This window comes from Castor canadensis, chromosome 15 (assembly GCF_047511655.1).
Source record: "Castor canadensis chromosome 15, mCasCan1.hap1v2, whole genome shotgun sequence".
NCBI classification, from domain to species: Eukaryota; Metazoa; Chordata; class Mammalia; order Rodentia; family Castoridae; genus Castor; species Castor canadensis.
Genome location: NC_133400.1, coordinates 931,870 through 945,570, shown reverse-complemented (window position 1 = coordinate 945,570; position 13,701 = coordinate 931,870). Strand labels below are relative to the sequence as shown.

The 13,701-nt window shown below is 56.2% G+C and overlaps 3 protein-coding genes across 4 annotated transcripts in view; 1 reads left to right on the top strand and 2 right to left on the bottom strand.

Annotated features, from left to right (window-relative positions):
- Window positions 1-1,264, bottom strand: part of Galns (galactosamine (N-acetyl)-6-sulfatase) — a 30,508-nt gene extending 29,244 nt beyond the window's left edge. The window contains exon 1 of the mRNA XM_020173551.2: window positions 1,038-1,264. Within this exon, the coding sequence (XP_020029140.1) occupies window positions 1,038-1,157 (120 nt within the window). The 5' untranslated portion in view covers window positions 1,158-1,264. The remainder of the gene's footprint in view (window positions 1-1,037) is intronic.
- Window positions 1,265-1,551: 287 nt separating this feature from the next.
- On the top strand, window positions 1,552-5,438 carry Trappc2l (trafficking protein particle complex subunit 2L). Of its 2 annotated transcripts, none has more exons than XM_020173553.2 (5): window positions 1,552-1,640; window positions 3,024-3,196; window positions 4,035-4,122; window positions 4,272-4,351; window positions 5,235-5,438. In XM_020173553.2, exons 1-5 carry the CDS (start codon window positions 1,608-1,610, stop codon window positions 5,278-5,280), a joined length of 420 nt encoding a protein of 139 aa, XP_020029142.1. In that variant the 5' UTR covers window positions 1,552-1,607; the 3' UTR covers window positions 5,281-5,438. The 2 variants fall into 2 exon arrangements, with proteins under 2 accessions (XP_020029142.1, XP_020029143.1); XM_020173554.2 differs by lacking the exon at window positions 1,552-1,640 and adding an exon at window positions 1,669-1,833.
- A 3,364-nt stretch (window positions 5,439-8,802) lies between these two features.
- Window positions 8,803-11,759, bottom strand: Pabpn1l (PABPN1 like, cytoplasmic). The gene is made up of 6 exons (XM_020173612.2): window positions 11,563-11,759; window positions 11,222-11,289; window positions 10,262-10,368; window positions 10,085-10,172; window positions 9,476-9,624; window positions 8,803-8,953 (listed from the first exon to the last, which is right to left on the bottom strand). Exons 1-6 carry the CDS (start codon window positions 11,660-11,662, stop codon window positions 8,914-8,916), a joined length of 552 nt encoding a protein of 183 aa, XP_020029201.2. The 5' UTR covers window positions 11,663-11,759; the 3' UTR covers window positions 8,803-8,913.
- Between the last annotated feature and the right edge of the window lie 1,942 nt (window positions 11,760-13,701).

The window sequence follows — 13,701 nt, the reverse complement described above, 5'->3', positions numbered from 1 at the left end:
GTCAGTGTCCACATAAGTGTGTGAGATTGCAGAGAAGCTCACTCACTGCTGCCTGTGGTGACCTCTGGCATGCTGGACTATAGACCAGACTCTTTTCATTTGATCTACCTGACTGACCCCAGGGTGTGTTGGCCGACTGCCAGTGTGCTAGCAGGTGACAGCAGCAAGCTCACAGTTGAGCCCTGAGGTGCCCTTTTTGTGGCAGATAAAAGGTATCTGAAAGTTGTTATTTTTTTATAATAAAGAAGCATTAACTAATGGTAATTATTAAACAAAATTTCTACATTCCTTTTTTCATTTTAAGTCTCTGAAATCTAGCTGGGCGTGGGGGTCCCACAATGCAAGCAAGGAGAATTGTGAATTCGAGGCCCTCCTGGGCTATGTACGGAGACCCTGTTTCAAAAGAAGAAAATCTCTGAAATTCCAGTGCATCTTACATACACAGCACCAATTCTTACTAGCACACTATGCAATGCCCACATGCAACTTGCGGTCACGGTGCTGGTCAACACAAGATGGGCTTAAAGGCCTGTTGGGGGCTCTGCTGGCCTTTAGCCTTTAGGGAGCCAGGGGGCCCACATGGCCCCCAGCTGTTCTGAATTCAATGTGGTCTCGGTCACCATACCACCAGGACAGCCCACAGGTGCCACTCACAGGGAGCAAACCCACCCCTCTACCTAGTGGGGTTTGCCCACGTGACCCCAGTCCCCCAGAAGACTGATTTCCCCGTCTCGTTTCACTCCAGGGACACACGCATTCCGCAGATAAGGGACACAAGGGCAGAGCTGCCCAAGTGGCAGATGTAAAGGTTATGGGCTGCACATCTGCCCCTCAGGTGACTTTTATTTCAGCTCTTCCCTGCCTGACCTTCGGCCACAGTCCCGAGGGTCTCGAGCCATGGGACCCGGACGGCAGGCCCAGGGCAGGCGGGCAGGGCCACCATGCGCCGCTGCCGCTGACCTTCCGTCCGGGGTCCAGGGCGGAGGTCCTGCCGAGTCCCTGCCGCAGGCCCCGCGCCGCCCCGCGCCCGCACTCACGTCATCCATAAGCAGCAGCACGATGTTGGGGGGCTGCGGGGCGCCCGCGGTCGCGAGCACCGCGGTACACAGCAGCACCAGCAGCCGCCACCCCCTTGTCGCCGCGGCAACTGCCGCCATGGCAACCACGCCGTACGCAGCTAAGCCGGGCCACCAAGCGAACTGAGGTACAGGCCCGCGGCTCTCCCAGCCCGGGGCCGGGCGACTGAGTGACGGGCGGAGAGGGGCGGGGACAGGCGGCTGAGTGACGGGCGAAGAGGGGCGGGATCTTGGCAGCTGATTGACGGGTGGAGAGGAACAAGGCCTGCGCCGATGCGGGGCGGGGTGGGGCCTTGGCCAGCTGAATGACAGGCTAAGCGGGTCCTGAGCCTGACCGGATAGGTGAGGCGGAGTCACGTGGAGAGGGGCGTGGTCTGGGCTCCCGTGGGACATTATGGGCGGGACAGCAGCGTGAACCCGGTCGAGTGAGCCACGTGGCGGGAGGAGGGGCCTGGCCCGCTGAGTGACAGCCGGGGAGGGGCGGGCCTTGGCGGACGGCAGGTCACGTGACGCGTCGCGCGGCCTGCCAAGATGGCGGTGTGCATCGCAGTGATCGCCAAGGAGGTGCGTTTCGGCGGGCGGGCGGCGACCCTCCTGCCCCGGGCCAGTGGGACCCCGCTCTGCCCCTGCTTCTCCCTGAACCCCGACCGAGTCCGGTAGTCAGGGGCGTGTGGATCTCCTAGCTGCACCCGCGTTCAGCTGCCACCCCGGGCGTCGAGCCGGCATCAGCGTCTGGGACACACCGGAAGCCAGGCGGGTGGGCCCCCAGCTCTGCGCTTTCTTTCCCTACCGCCTCCTTCCGCTTTCCATCCTTCTGCCCCGCCTACGGACTCTGCCGCCCGCTCCTGCCAGGGCTGCTTAAAAATCAGTGGGATCGTGTCGCGCCCCTGCCTAAAATCTGTCCAAGCGCTTCCCCTTGCCTTAGGATTGAATTAGAATAACCTAGTTTAGGGTCCCCTACCCCATTCCACCTGCACGCTCCACTTCAACCAAAGTGAAGCACGTGCTGCCCCCGGACAGGCCCTGGCCTCTCTTCTCTGGGCATTTGCACTTGTAGCGCCTCTCCCCAGTTTCCATACCCCTCACTACAAAGCTGCTTATGAATGTTTAGACAGCTTTTCGGGCTCCACCCGGAACCTGTTTCCTATCAAGTTCTTCCCTGAGATCAGCTCAGGGGCCATGGTCAGAGAGTGACTGCTGCAAAGCCATGCATGTCTTCCCTCTGCGTGTATGTGGTCCCGCCCGGACTTAGTATTTGCAGGTGCTCTTCTTTATGATGGGGTTGTGTACTCATAAATCCATGCTCGGTCAAAACTGTAAGTCAGAAATTCATTTGCTACCTAGCGAGACTTCATGGTAAAGCCCAGTGTTGAATGCTAAGTTGTCCTGAGTCAGGTATCCTGTGTGTGTGTTTGTTGTTCTGTTGAGCTGGTGTCATTCGGCTCCAGTAGGTGAGGGCAACACCTCCTTCACAAGACCTCTCCAAGGCCCAGTGGAGAGAATATGCACTCTGGGGTTAGGACGGTCAGAACTGCAGAGATAGGTTTAAGCGGAGCCTCGAAGTTGCTTAGTAACAGAGTCACTGTCCTTTCTTGTGCTAGGATGGCCACCCACAGAGTGAGAGGTAGTCGAAGCAGAGTGGACCCCAGAAAGATGACTGACCCACTCAGGTGATAGGTTGTCAGACTGCACTCAAACCTATTTTCCTGAGTCTTCTCTTTCCCGCCCACCTGATGCAAACAGCACATAGCATGACTAGATTAAACTGGGCCCCAAGGGCAGTGCCCCCTGCAGTGTAGAGAATGAAGCAATAGATTTTAGGGAAGGAGAGCACCTTCCCTAGGTAGTTGGCAGACTGCATGCACCTCCAGAGCACTAGGCACTGTTTTCAGAACTGACATGTGCTGAGTGGATTCTCCCTTCAGCAGTCACCATTCTTTCTTGCAGAATTACCCTCTCTACATCCGCAGCACCCCCATGGAAAATGAGCTGAAGTTCCACTACATGGTGCACACGTCCCTGGATGTGGTGGATGAAAAGGTGTCTGCCATGGGAAAGGCACTGGTGGACCAGAGGGAGCTCTACCTGGGCCTGCTATATCCAACGGAGGACTACAAGGTGTATCCTTCAGTGCCCAGGCATTGTTCCTGCGCCTGAAGGCAGGGTGTGCTTAGGAAATATTTGATTTCTTTTTTCAGTGCTGGGGGTTGAACCTAGGGCCTTGCCTAGTTAGGAAACATTTGAAAAGAAAAATGTGAGGTTTTCAGCTGGTTGGGCAGTTGGGACTGCCTGCAGGTAATGAAGCTCTCTTACCCTTGTGTCCCTTTAACTGGAAGATGAATTTGGGAAAAGCAAGGCTGAGCTCTGAGGAAGATGTGGGCACACTTGGAGACAATGTGGGCTTCCTGGCTTTGTGCCTGCAGGGTGTCTCCCCATGCTCTTCAGGGGCCAGCACCTTTGGGCATGGGTGATTGTTTCATACATTTCGTTGTTAGGTCCAGCCTCATATGGCACTGGACAACTTGACCAGTCTCTTGGATAAATAGCACAACACCTCTGAATTCACAGATGTTCCCTTGGGCAGAAATGTAGCTATCCATAGTGACATGTGGCCTCCAGAGTGGGGTTCACCTTATTTGTGAAAGTTCTGGCTTTACAGTTAACTTTGCAGGATTGGCAGTGATTCAGAAAGTGGCCAGGGTGTTCCTGCTGCACACACAGACTTGGGGGCTGAGACTGGGGGAGCCTAGCTGCTTCTGCTCCTCCAGCAAACAGTAGTCAAGTGCTGACTCATATCTGTGTGGTGTCACAGGACCACCCCGGCTTGGGCACTTCCTGTGATTCGAGGTTGTCAAACTTCTCCAAACTCAGGACATACAGAGGTCCCTCTGTTTACAGGCTCTTGACAGGGATGCTGGGTGTCATTTGTTAAAGTATGTTCCCTAACCAGCTATGCAGATACGGCTATGTGACCAACTCCAGGGTAAAGTTCATCATGGTGGTGGACTCCTCCAACACAGCCCTTCGAGACAATGAAATTCGCAGCGTGCGTTTGGGGCCTTGGAGGTCAAGCCCGGGTGGTGGGGAGGGGGGTTTTGTTTCCCCTTTTCACTTTGTGTTAAAATGGCTGAGAACCAAAAGTCTGGTATTAGCCTTATGCAGGATTATTTAAACTGTTGTCTGGTCTTGTTTCAGATGTTCCGGAAGCTGCATAACTCCTACACAGATGTGATGTGCAACCCCTTCTACAACCCCGGGGACTGCATCCAGTCTAGGTGGGCCTGGTCTCTGAGCCCACCTTCCTGCAGTGTAGCCATTTGAAAAAAAAGGGAGCCATGAACACTGTCCCCCAGGCAGTGATTTCAAACAGCAAGTCCCTGTTCTTCCAAGTCATCTCTGATGCAGACTTGCAATGTACACAGCTGATATGGGGTGGAGGGAGTGGGTAGGAGTGGCCTTTTTGGTTTCCCAGGTATGCGTGAAGATCTCCAGAGAATTGAGCAAGGGTCCAACCTATGAGTGGTAACCTTCAGGGAGAAATGCCCCTTGACATTGCCTGATGTGCCTTTTGTGTTGAACTTGGACTGTCAGAACTTGACTGCAGGTGTCTTCCACACAGCTTCTAAGTGGACAGACTTAACTTGTGAAGGAATGTTTTGTGAGGAAGCATGAGCTCTGTGTATAGCATCTAGGAATTCCCTTCTTCTGAGACAATTCCCCAGGGGCTCCTTGCAGTTGACCCAAGGCAGGCCCTTTCCATAGTGCCTTTCTTCAGCCAGATATAGTGTGTTTTGGGTCATCCTGGGTCCCAGGTGAGAGCAGGCAGGTGTTTCCAGCTGCACAGGATAGGGGCACCGCCGCCCACCCACGAGGTCCACTCTATACCCTTGCCTTCACACTTTGGCCTTGGCCCTGGGAGACCTGCAGGGAAGCCCATGGGAGCCAGTGGGACTAAAGCAGCTGAGCAGGGACTGCAGGGACAGGGGTCTCCTTGCCAGTGCAGTGGGCTCACATCGTGGCCTCTGGGTGGAGGTGTAGCTGGTGTAGCTGGGATCTAGAGACACCCAGGGTGTATTGGGGACCAGGGCACAGTGCCTGTCTCTGTTGCAAGGGGAGGAGGGCGGGAGCTGCCCCTCGAATGGGTTGTTTCTCTTCCAGGGCTTTTGATGGCATGGTGACGTCGATGATGGTCCAGGTCTGCTGAGCAGGAACTCTGCTGCGGTCCCTTTGAAGAGAAGCGTGTACACGCGTGTCTGGAGACACCTATTTATTATCCCTCCTCTTCCTGATTGTAATGGACATACACGGGCCAGGTGGGCCTTGGGCCCAGTGCCTCTCCACTAAAGGCCTTGTGAGATGTGAGATCTGCCCTGTCCTGTGTCAGCAGAGGACCTACAGGGACCCAGTGTAGCGGGAAGTGTGTTCCCAGGGGCATGAGGGGGTGGGGTAGTATGCCTGGGGCCCTGACACCCTGCAGATGGCAAGAGCTGTGACTGCAGCCAGGAGGCACAAAGAGTGGGCACAGGGTGGTAGCACTTGGCATCTACTCCACCCTCCTCTGTTTCTGAGCGTTCTGTCAGCTGAACAGGTCAGGGGAGCCCAGAGCCAGCCTGGAGGGTTTTGTCGATCCAGGGTACACACTTTTCCACTTGTAGGAGGGCCCTCTGTGTTCTGACCTACCATCCAGTGAGTGTCAGTGTCTGGTTCTACATCTCAGCCCAGCCCTGGCCTTGGGAGCCCCATAAAATCAGGAAAGCCTCATGGACCACGCATCTGATCTGCTGCACTTTTCAAACACCAAATGAGCAAAGCGTGAGTGAGAGCCTTTTCCTGTCCTTCAGGGCCCAGTTTGGCTAGGAGGTGGCCTACTGCTGCTCCAGGCCCCCAGGACCAGCCCTGTGCAGCCAGCAGCCAGATGGAGGTAGCAGCTGCTGCTTGGGGTCAGGTGACTGGCACTGGCTCCCTTCTGGCCACTTGACGGAATGGGTGAATGAAGATGCGTGGGAAGTGTCTGAGCCCATGAGGACAAGTCTAGTGTCTTGTACTCCGTGCTGTCTTCAGAGTCACCGGCTTCCCCAAGGTGCCTCCCTCCCCAGCAGGGCAGTTTCTCAAGGAAACAGTAGGCTGTCCCCAGGAGTCAGGCTGGGCATGAGGAGCCGGTCTCTGAGGAACTCTGAACTGCCAAAGAGCACAGGGTTCATTTAAATTCCATCAGAAAAGAAGCCCCAGGCCCCCAACCCCAGGTGTGTGAAGCCCTGAAGCAGGGCCAAGAAATAACGCAAGCAGGCAGCGATTCTTACATGGAGGCACCCAGCGTGGGAGCTGAAGTCTAACGAGTGCTGCATCTGCTGGGAAAGGGAGGGCTTCTGGCCAGGCGCGGGGGCCTGGTTGAGTTGTCAGGAGGGATCACCCTGCCTGAGTGTTGGCTGCCGCGGGGGCTGCACATCACAATGTCCCTCTCCCTGCCTTCCTTACTGACGGAAGTGCAGGTTTCCTGGAGACTGTTGGCTACATGAACACATTCCTCCCTTCCCCAGCACAGGGGTCAGTGTTTAAGGTGTGTAAGTGGGTGGTGTTGGGAGAGACCTGTAGGAAAGAAAGGTTGAGCTGGCACATGGAATACCCGTCACCTTTTGTGTCTGTCCTGCCTGAACTTTGGATGTAACCACTACCTCAGACAGCCCTTCTGAACGCATAAGCAGGGTAGCGCAGAAAGTAAGGAGTCTGGGCCTGAGCTAGTTGTGTTTAACTTTCATTCCGTGAGAAAATAAAACGTACCCCCGTCTTGGTGAAGCCACTGCCCATCTGGGTTTTTTGTTAGGTGCAGTGAGTGCCTTGTCCTGTAGGGAGTTTTCCTGCACGTTGTGGGGGAGTTGCCCCATTGTAAGCGCTAGGAAATGGGTTAGATGTAGTCTGCTGGCCTTTGTGCTGACATCAGACCTGTGGGAGGTAGTGTTCCATCTCACCTCCACCCTGATTCCTGACACCTGCCTCCCTAGGCTGTCCTCCACCCCAGGACTGAGCCCTGTCTTGGGGCCATGGATGGCAATGCTAGTCTGCCTGTGGCGTTTACTCCACATAACCTCCTCTCATGCTTTCTTCTTCCTCGAGCCACACACCAGGGGCAAGGGCAGCAGTGGCTTGGGGTCCTCACCACTGTGTGGAGGCCATGCACAGGGTGTGCTTTCAGTCTTCCCTACCCTTTGGCCTGTGCAGGCCTCTAGTCTGTGGGAAAGCAGGAAATTCCTGGGCTCCCTCAGGAATAGTAAGGAGTGAACTTACTATGTGGGCCCATGGCACTATGGTAAACTTGCAAAGCTGAAGCTATCCCCTAGGCTTGGCCAGTGACCCTGTGGGAATACTTACTTCCCCACAGCTGCAGCCCAGTAGCTCAGAACCCTTGCAGCCCATCTGAGCAGCTGGGCAGGTCTGCTCTCAGCAAGGCCTGACCCTAGGCCTTGGTCCTCACCTTTTGCAGTGGGTCTGGCCACTTCATAGACTCCCAGAGCTATCCTGGAGGCTGATAGGCTGTTAGCATCTTCCCCAAGGCAAACATCACAAGGGACCAGTGCCAGGCTGGTCAGGGCAGATCTGATCATTACCAGGAAATGCCTGGGACCAGAGATAAATCAAGGCTGTGCAGTCTCGGCCACCATGTAGTAAGTACCCCAGGTTGGGGGAGCCAGCTTCTGCCACCCCTGGTGTTCTTTGGCTGAGAGAAATTGACTCTGATTTAGGCTCCGTCTTCACACCATTGTCATCAGATGTGCTACGTGATACACATGCTGTTGAATTTAGGGCTCAGACAGTCACTTGGAGATATTTAATCACGTCTGCAAAGAGTCTTTTTCCACCTGAGGTCACCTTCAGACTGGAGATTAGGGTGGATCATATCTTGGGCAAGTGGGGGAAGGCACCATTCATGGCCACAGAAAGGCCAAAGTTGACCCAAGATCACGGGCTTGTGAAGAGGCCGGGGAGGATGTGGAAGGCCAGCATGGATGGGGCCCAGGGAGGGTTGTCCCTAGAGCAGGTCTCTTGGTGACAGACGAGGGGGAGCTGAAATCAGGGAAGCTGCTGGTAGAGATTTAATGCAAGTCAAGAGTTTCATTGGGGCCTAGCCCAACCTCCTTTCTGGCCCTGACTGGGCAGGAGTCCCCACTTTCAGGGAGAGGCCAAGTATCTAGGCTTTCATTGGGGACACAGTGCATAGAACAGAGGCCTTCACTTCTTCCCGAGCACCTTGCCAGAGCCAAGTGCCACCAAGGTGAGGAAGTGGGGGGGGCGGGGCGGTGTACGTGCCCCTGAGGTCCAACCTGGCATAGAGTTACGGGCAAGGAGGGGAGGAGCTGCCCTGTTTGCTGCCAGGAGAATTGTACATCCCCATTCTCTGGGACCCACAACCACATCCTATTATCACCCTCTTTGTGGAGCCCCCAAGAGAAAGATGCAAATGAACCTGTGTCCAAGACAGGAGAGAAAAGGGGAGATCTGTTGTCATTTGCTCTTAAAAATACTCAAATTTAATAATTTATGTTACCATTAAGACCATACACATTTCTATTTTTCTTTAAAACCAGTGAGTTGAGGAATCAAGGAGACAATCCTCGTTGGCCCTGGGCCCCATCCCTTTTCCACGCCCCCATCCAGAGTCCCCAGGCCTGGCCCACCCACCGTGCTGTTTGGCCGTGTGACAGTAGGGGTCCAGGCCACCTTGTGAGGCCCTGGTGAGCCGTGCAGGCACACAGACCTGGCCCGGAATAAGTGGTCCTCTGGGGAATGCAGCTGTTTAGTCCTGACCCAGGCCCAGACCCAGCCTCAAAATTGGGCCATTCCTTCAGTAGGGTGTGAACCACACTGAGACTTTTCCACAGCCCCTGCACAGGAAGGGAGAACAATGGCAGGTAAGCAGCCTTCAGGAGAGGGGCTCCTGGGGGACACTAGCTCAGAGACTTTTTTGGGGGGTGCCTTCCATAGCTTCTGGTTCTATTGGGAGGGGCCTTGGAAAAGGAGGAGGTTTGGGACTGGGAGTAGCAACATGTGATCCATGGGCTTAGCACATCCTCTCATGAACTTGTCAGAAATGCACACCTGCTAGGCTGCAGGAGCCTGTTGTGGACTCCATCCCCAAATGCAGGGATGCCTGTCCCCTGCAGAGCCTTTGCTGGACCAGGAAGGAACAGCCCTCCCAGCAGGGACACACACAGGTCTTCAGGCTGGGCTCTGACTCAGCCCCCCTGAGTGCTCTGTGCCTCTGTGGCTCAGGCCACAATGAGCAGATGTCCAGCCCATGTTAGCATGGAGTACAGAGAACTGCTACAGCCCTGAGTCCACAACAGAGCCAGGCTCGGGGCCCCTCATGTCCCCAGTGCCCCCCCCCCCCACAGAGCCCATCTTACTGGTTATGCCCACGCCCACGTGCTCTGATCCAGGGCCTGTCCTGGAGGCTGCTGGGAGGGAGGGTCGTGGCCCTGGGGCCTGGATAAAACCTCAGGCCCCCACGGTCTGTGGAGCTGATTCCTGGGAAGTTGGTCCTTTTGGGCAGCACCTGGGACCAAAGACCACATTGGTTCCAAGACTCTGTTAACATACCCTCGTTGCCAGGCAGCATAAAGCCAGCTCCAGGTGGGGCCCAGGGCTTGGGATTCCTGATCTCAAGATACCCATTTAGGCCCAAATTGTCCTCCACCTTCACCTGGACGCAGCTGTGGTCATGTGACATGCCCAGTGATCACCACTCTCTCTGCAGAGGAGCCCAGCTCAGGAGGGGAGCATCTCCCCTATGCCACATCCAGACCAACCCCAGGCCAGGATCTGAGGGTCCACCCCCTGCACCCCTGCCTACCTACATGGCCAAGGCACACAGAGAGGGGTTCAGGTGGGCAGCTGTTCTGGAGCCTCTCTGTTACTGTGTTTCCTTGGCTCCTAAGGATCCATAAGCTAATATACACAAAGGGCTCGGTACCCAGGGTGGCCCAGGGTGCGGGGAGTTACCTGGAGACACCCACCTTGATGATCCGTCCGCGGAAGACACTCTTGTCCAGCTCCACAGCAGCCTGGGCAGAGCTCTGGGAGGCAAACTCTATGTAGGCATAGCTGGGGGCAAAGGGGTAGGCATGAGAGGCCAGGTGCATACTGCCCATGAGACCCTGCGCACTCTGCCCTGACCGTAGCCCCATACTGACCCCTTGGGGTGTCCGGAGAACTTGTCACACAGGATAGTGACACGGTGAATCTCCCCACAGTGGTTGAAGTAGGCCTTCAATTCCTTGGCCGTGCCCCCATAGTCCACCTGTTCTCAGGCAAGGGTACCTGCTGTATGTGCTGGGGCTCCACAGGGAGGCTGTGCCTCTTGCAGGGTTTTCTTGGCAGAGAGGGGTGGGAAGAACCCCAAGATCGGGCCCCTGGTTGAGGATAGACCGAGGCTACAGCCCCTTGCCCAGGGTGGAGGGAATCTGAACCAAGAGATGTTCACATGCTTCCTGTGTGGGCATGGTAGCTTGCATGTAACCTTTTAAAAGTAGTAAATCTCACTGGGCATGGAAGTTCATGCCTGTAATTCCAGCTACTAGGGAGATGAAGATCAGGAGGATCATAGTTTGAGGTCAGCTCAAGCATAAAATGACTTAGATCCCATCTCAACCAATAAGTCAGGTGTGGTGGTGCGTGTCTGTCATCCTAACTACTTGGTAGGTATCATAGGAGGAAGACCATGGTCTGAGGCCTGCCCTAAGCAAAAAAATGTGAGACCCTATCTGAAAAACAACTAATAAGTCAAAAAGGGCTGGCGGCGTGACTCAAGTGGTAGAGCTCCTGCCTAGCAAGTTTGAGGTCTTGAGTTCAAACCCCAGTACTGTAAAAAAAAAAAAAAAAGTAAATCTCGCACAAAAACCCTGACTTCCAGCTCCTGTTGAGAAGTCGGAATGTCTGCTAACAGGCCCACGTTTCTCCAGGGGACCATCAGGCTGCCCCTCCCACGGGCCCTGGACTTGCTACAGTTTGCAAGCTGATGGACTGTTTCCTTTCATCTCAATGCCAGCCAGGAGGACAGCCAGCCCCATCCACAAAGAAGGACACTAGAGCGGCTGCCCCCGAATGGGGCTGGGCCCTGTGGAAGGGATGTGACTGCTCTCCCCCACACTCACGTTGCCCACGAAGATGGATCTGTGGTCGGCCTCCGCGTTCTCCTTGGGGCTCCCGGGGAAGGGGCAGCCTGCAGAGGGAGGTCCTCACCATCAGGACCCCATGGTAGGGGGCTCATTCCTCACACCCCTCTGGGGAGAAGGTTGCCCAAGCTCTTGGGGGAGGGCCAAAATTTGGAGTCTGCCAGGCCCAATCCCATGGAGATACCTGGAATGCTCCCTTGGTGGCTTTTGCACCACTTCCACCCCCCCACCCATGCGGAGCGCGAAAGGCTCAGAGCTCCAAGCTGGGCGGGGCTGGGGACAGTCATCTAAATGAGGTCAGCAGAGGCCCTGGCTCCTACCTGTGGTCTCAGGACTCAGTAGCTGCCTGGCCCCAGTGCCCTTCTTCCTGGCTTCTCTCTGACCACTGGGCAGCCCCAGCAGCCCCTCGGCCTGTTCCATGGCCCATAGCTTCAGCCTAATGGCCTTCAGCTCCTGCCAATGCACCTTGTAGTGAGCCTGGGGGTGGGCAGCCAGAGGGAAGGCAGGTGTGGCTGGCCAGCCCTTCAGGGCTTCACAGTTACTAAGGAACTACCCCTTCCTGAAGCCCGCAGATGCTCAGCCCCACCCCCCAGAAACCCCTGCTCCCCCCCACAACCCCTCCTTTGGCCAGAGAAGCTGCCCAGCCCTTGTGGCCTGCGGCACTGGGCTCACGGCTTCCTCTTCCAGGCAGGTGGACTGCAGCCTTCTCACCTCCTAAGCCAGCTGCGGCCTCAGTCCCCATGCCTCCCTCCTCTGACTCTGCCCTAGGCCCCTTCCCTGCCTCCACACTCCACATTCATCTGCTACCGAGTCAGGTACTGGGGACATGGCCAAGTTCTCTGGCACCAACAGGGATAGTAAGAAGCTTGTGTCTTCATCACCATCTTCCTCAGCTACCCCATTCTTCTCCTCCTTTCCGTCCCCACCCCTTGGCTCCAGAGGGGTCCTGCTCCAGGCCCCCCACCCCTGGGCCTCAGGGTCTGAGGACACCGTGTGAAGCCAGGCCTCCGTGGGGGCTGGGAAGAGAGTGTGGCTTACGAAGGGCCACATGGGTAGACGAGGGGGGTAGACCATGTAAGGCCTTTGCACACTTGCCTTCACTGTTTTAAGCCTTCCCTCAAGCCAGGTGCTCCCACTATAGCACTGAAGAAGGCCTCCCCAGCTGGGCAGGTCACACCCACCCAGGCTTGCCAGGCTGGGAGGTCAAAGGCCACAGTCCCCCTACCCTGCCCCTCCTCCTCACTGGCCATACCTCCAGCATACGCACATGGAGAGGAGTGTGGCTGAGTCTAGTGTGGAGAGGGCAGGGCCTCACCTACACCAGCTCAGCCATGTGGTGTGTTCACCAGGGTCTCCCCTTGATCCTCAGTGTATATACCATACTCAAAGACACACCTCTAACAGTAAGCCCCAGTCCACACCTGGGCATAAGCAAGCTACCCAAGGGCAGGGGCAGGAAAGACCAAAGCCACCTTCTGGGGGAGCTGGCCTTGTGGGAGTCTGGGCACAAAGGGATCAGGCACAGAAAGGACCCCTAAAGGCTTTGGCGTGGGCTAGCCCAGGGATGCCCAGGAGAGAGACTGCAACCTTCGCCCCACATTCTGCTCACCCCATGGATCCCCTCAGGTCCCCACTTTATATGAGAGCCACTTAAACTGACCCCTTCGCCGTGTGGGAGGCATGGCTTCGGTGGCTGAATTATGTGCAAATTGGGTAGTGGACATTTGCGGCCTGCAGGCAGTCTGCAGCGGTCTCCCTGTCCCAAGCTGCTGCCCCTCTGCCCCCGACCACCCTGGAGGGCAGAAGCAGGCCTGCATCCACTCTCCTTCCTGCCAGGGCACCAACAAGCCTGGTTGGTGTCCCCACTTTGCTCTGGCCTAATTCAGGCTGCACCTGCCCTACGGGCCAGGGTGTGCACACTTTTCTCCTTTACTGACATCCCAAAAGCTGTCCACAGGGACCCTCTGGAGTACCCACCTGCCCCAGAACTGTAGCTGTGCTTCTCCGTGACTGAAGACCCCAAGCTGGACAAGGGAGTCTCTTCCCCGGAATCTGGGCTGGGAGAGGACAGACAGAGGCTGCAGCTGGTGGAGCTGCATTGTGTACCAGAGCTCACCACTGTTCTTCCCACCCACCGAGGGGACTGAGGTGGGCGATGTTGTGCTCACTGCAGCCCCAGGCAAGTCATCAACCTCTGTCCCATAGCTTGACTGCCCACTTCCTCACTGTGCCCATTCTATTCTCATCACCAAAGGGGCCAACTGAACACTGTGCTGAGGCCCATGAGCAAAGGACTCCTCTGGGTGGGTCCAGGGCTTTAGAGAAAGGAAATCTGCCTGGAACCGCCCCCCTGATTCACACAGCTGCTCCCACTAGGGTGTGCAGCATCCCAGGGCTCTGTGCTCTGGGCTGCTGCCTCCCTGCTGCTCCTCCTCCCCGAGAGGCCGCTGTGTGGGCTT

Excerpts from the sequence above, each read along its gene's own strand:
- Trappc2l (XM_020173553.2), top strand. The coding sequence starts at position 1,608 with ATGGCGGTGTGCATCGCAGTGATCGCCAAGGAG. Across the intron at positions 1,641-3,023 it reads TCGCAGTGATCGCCAAGGAG|AATTACCCTCTCTACATCCG; the intron begins GTGCGTTTCGGC and ends TCTTTCTTGCAG. Across the intron at positions 3,197-4,034 it reads CCAACGGAGGACTACAAGGT|ATACGGCTATGTGACCAACT; the intron begins GTATCCTTCAGT and ends CCAGCTATGCAG.
- Pabpn1l (XM_020173612.2), bottom strand. The coding sequence starts at position 11,662 with ATGGAACAGGCCGAGGGGCTGCTGGGGCTGCCCAGTGGTCAGAGAGAA. Across the intron at positions 10,173-10,261 it reads TTCTCCGGACACCCCAAGGG|CTATGCCTACATAGAGTTTG; the intron begins GTCAGTATGGGG and ends CTTTGCCCCCAG. Across the intron at positions 9,625-10,084 it reads TCCGCGGACGGATCATCAAG|GTGCTGCCCAAAAGGACCAA; the intron begins GTGGGTGTCTCC and ends CTTTGGTCCCAG.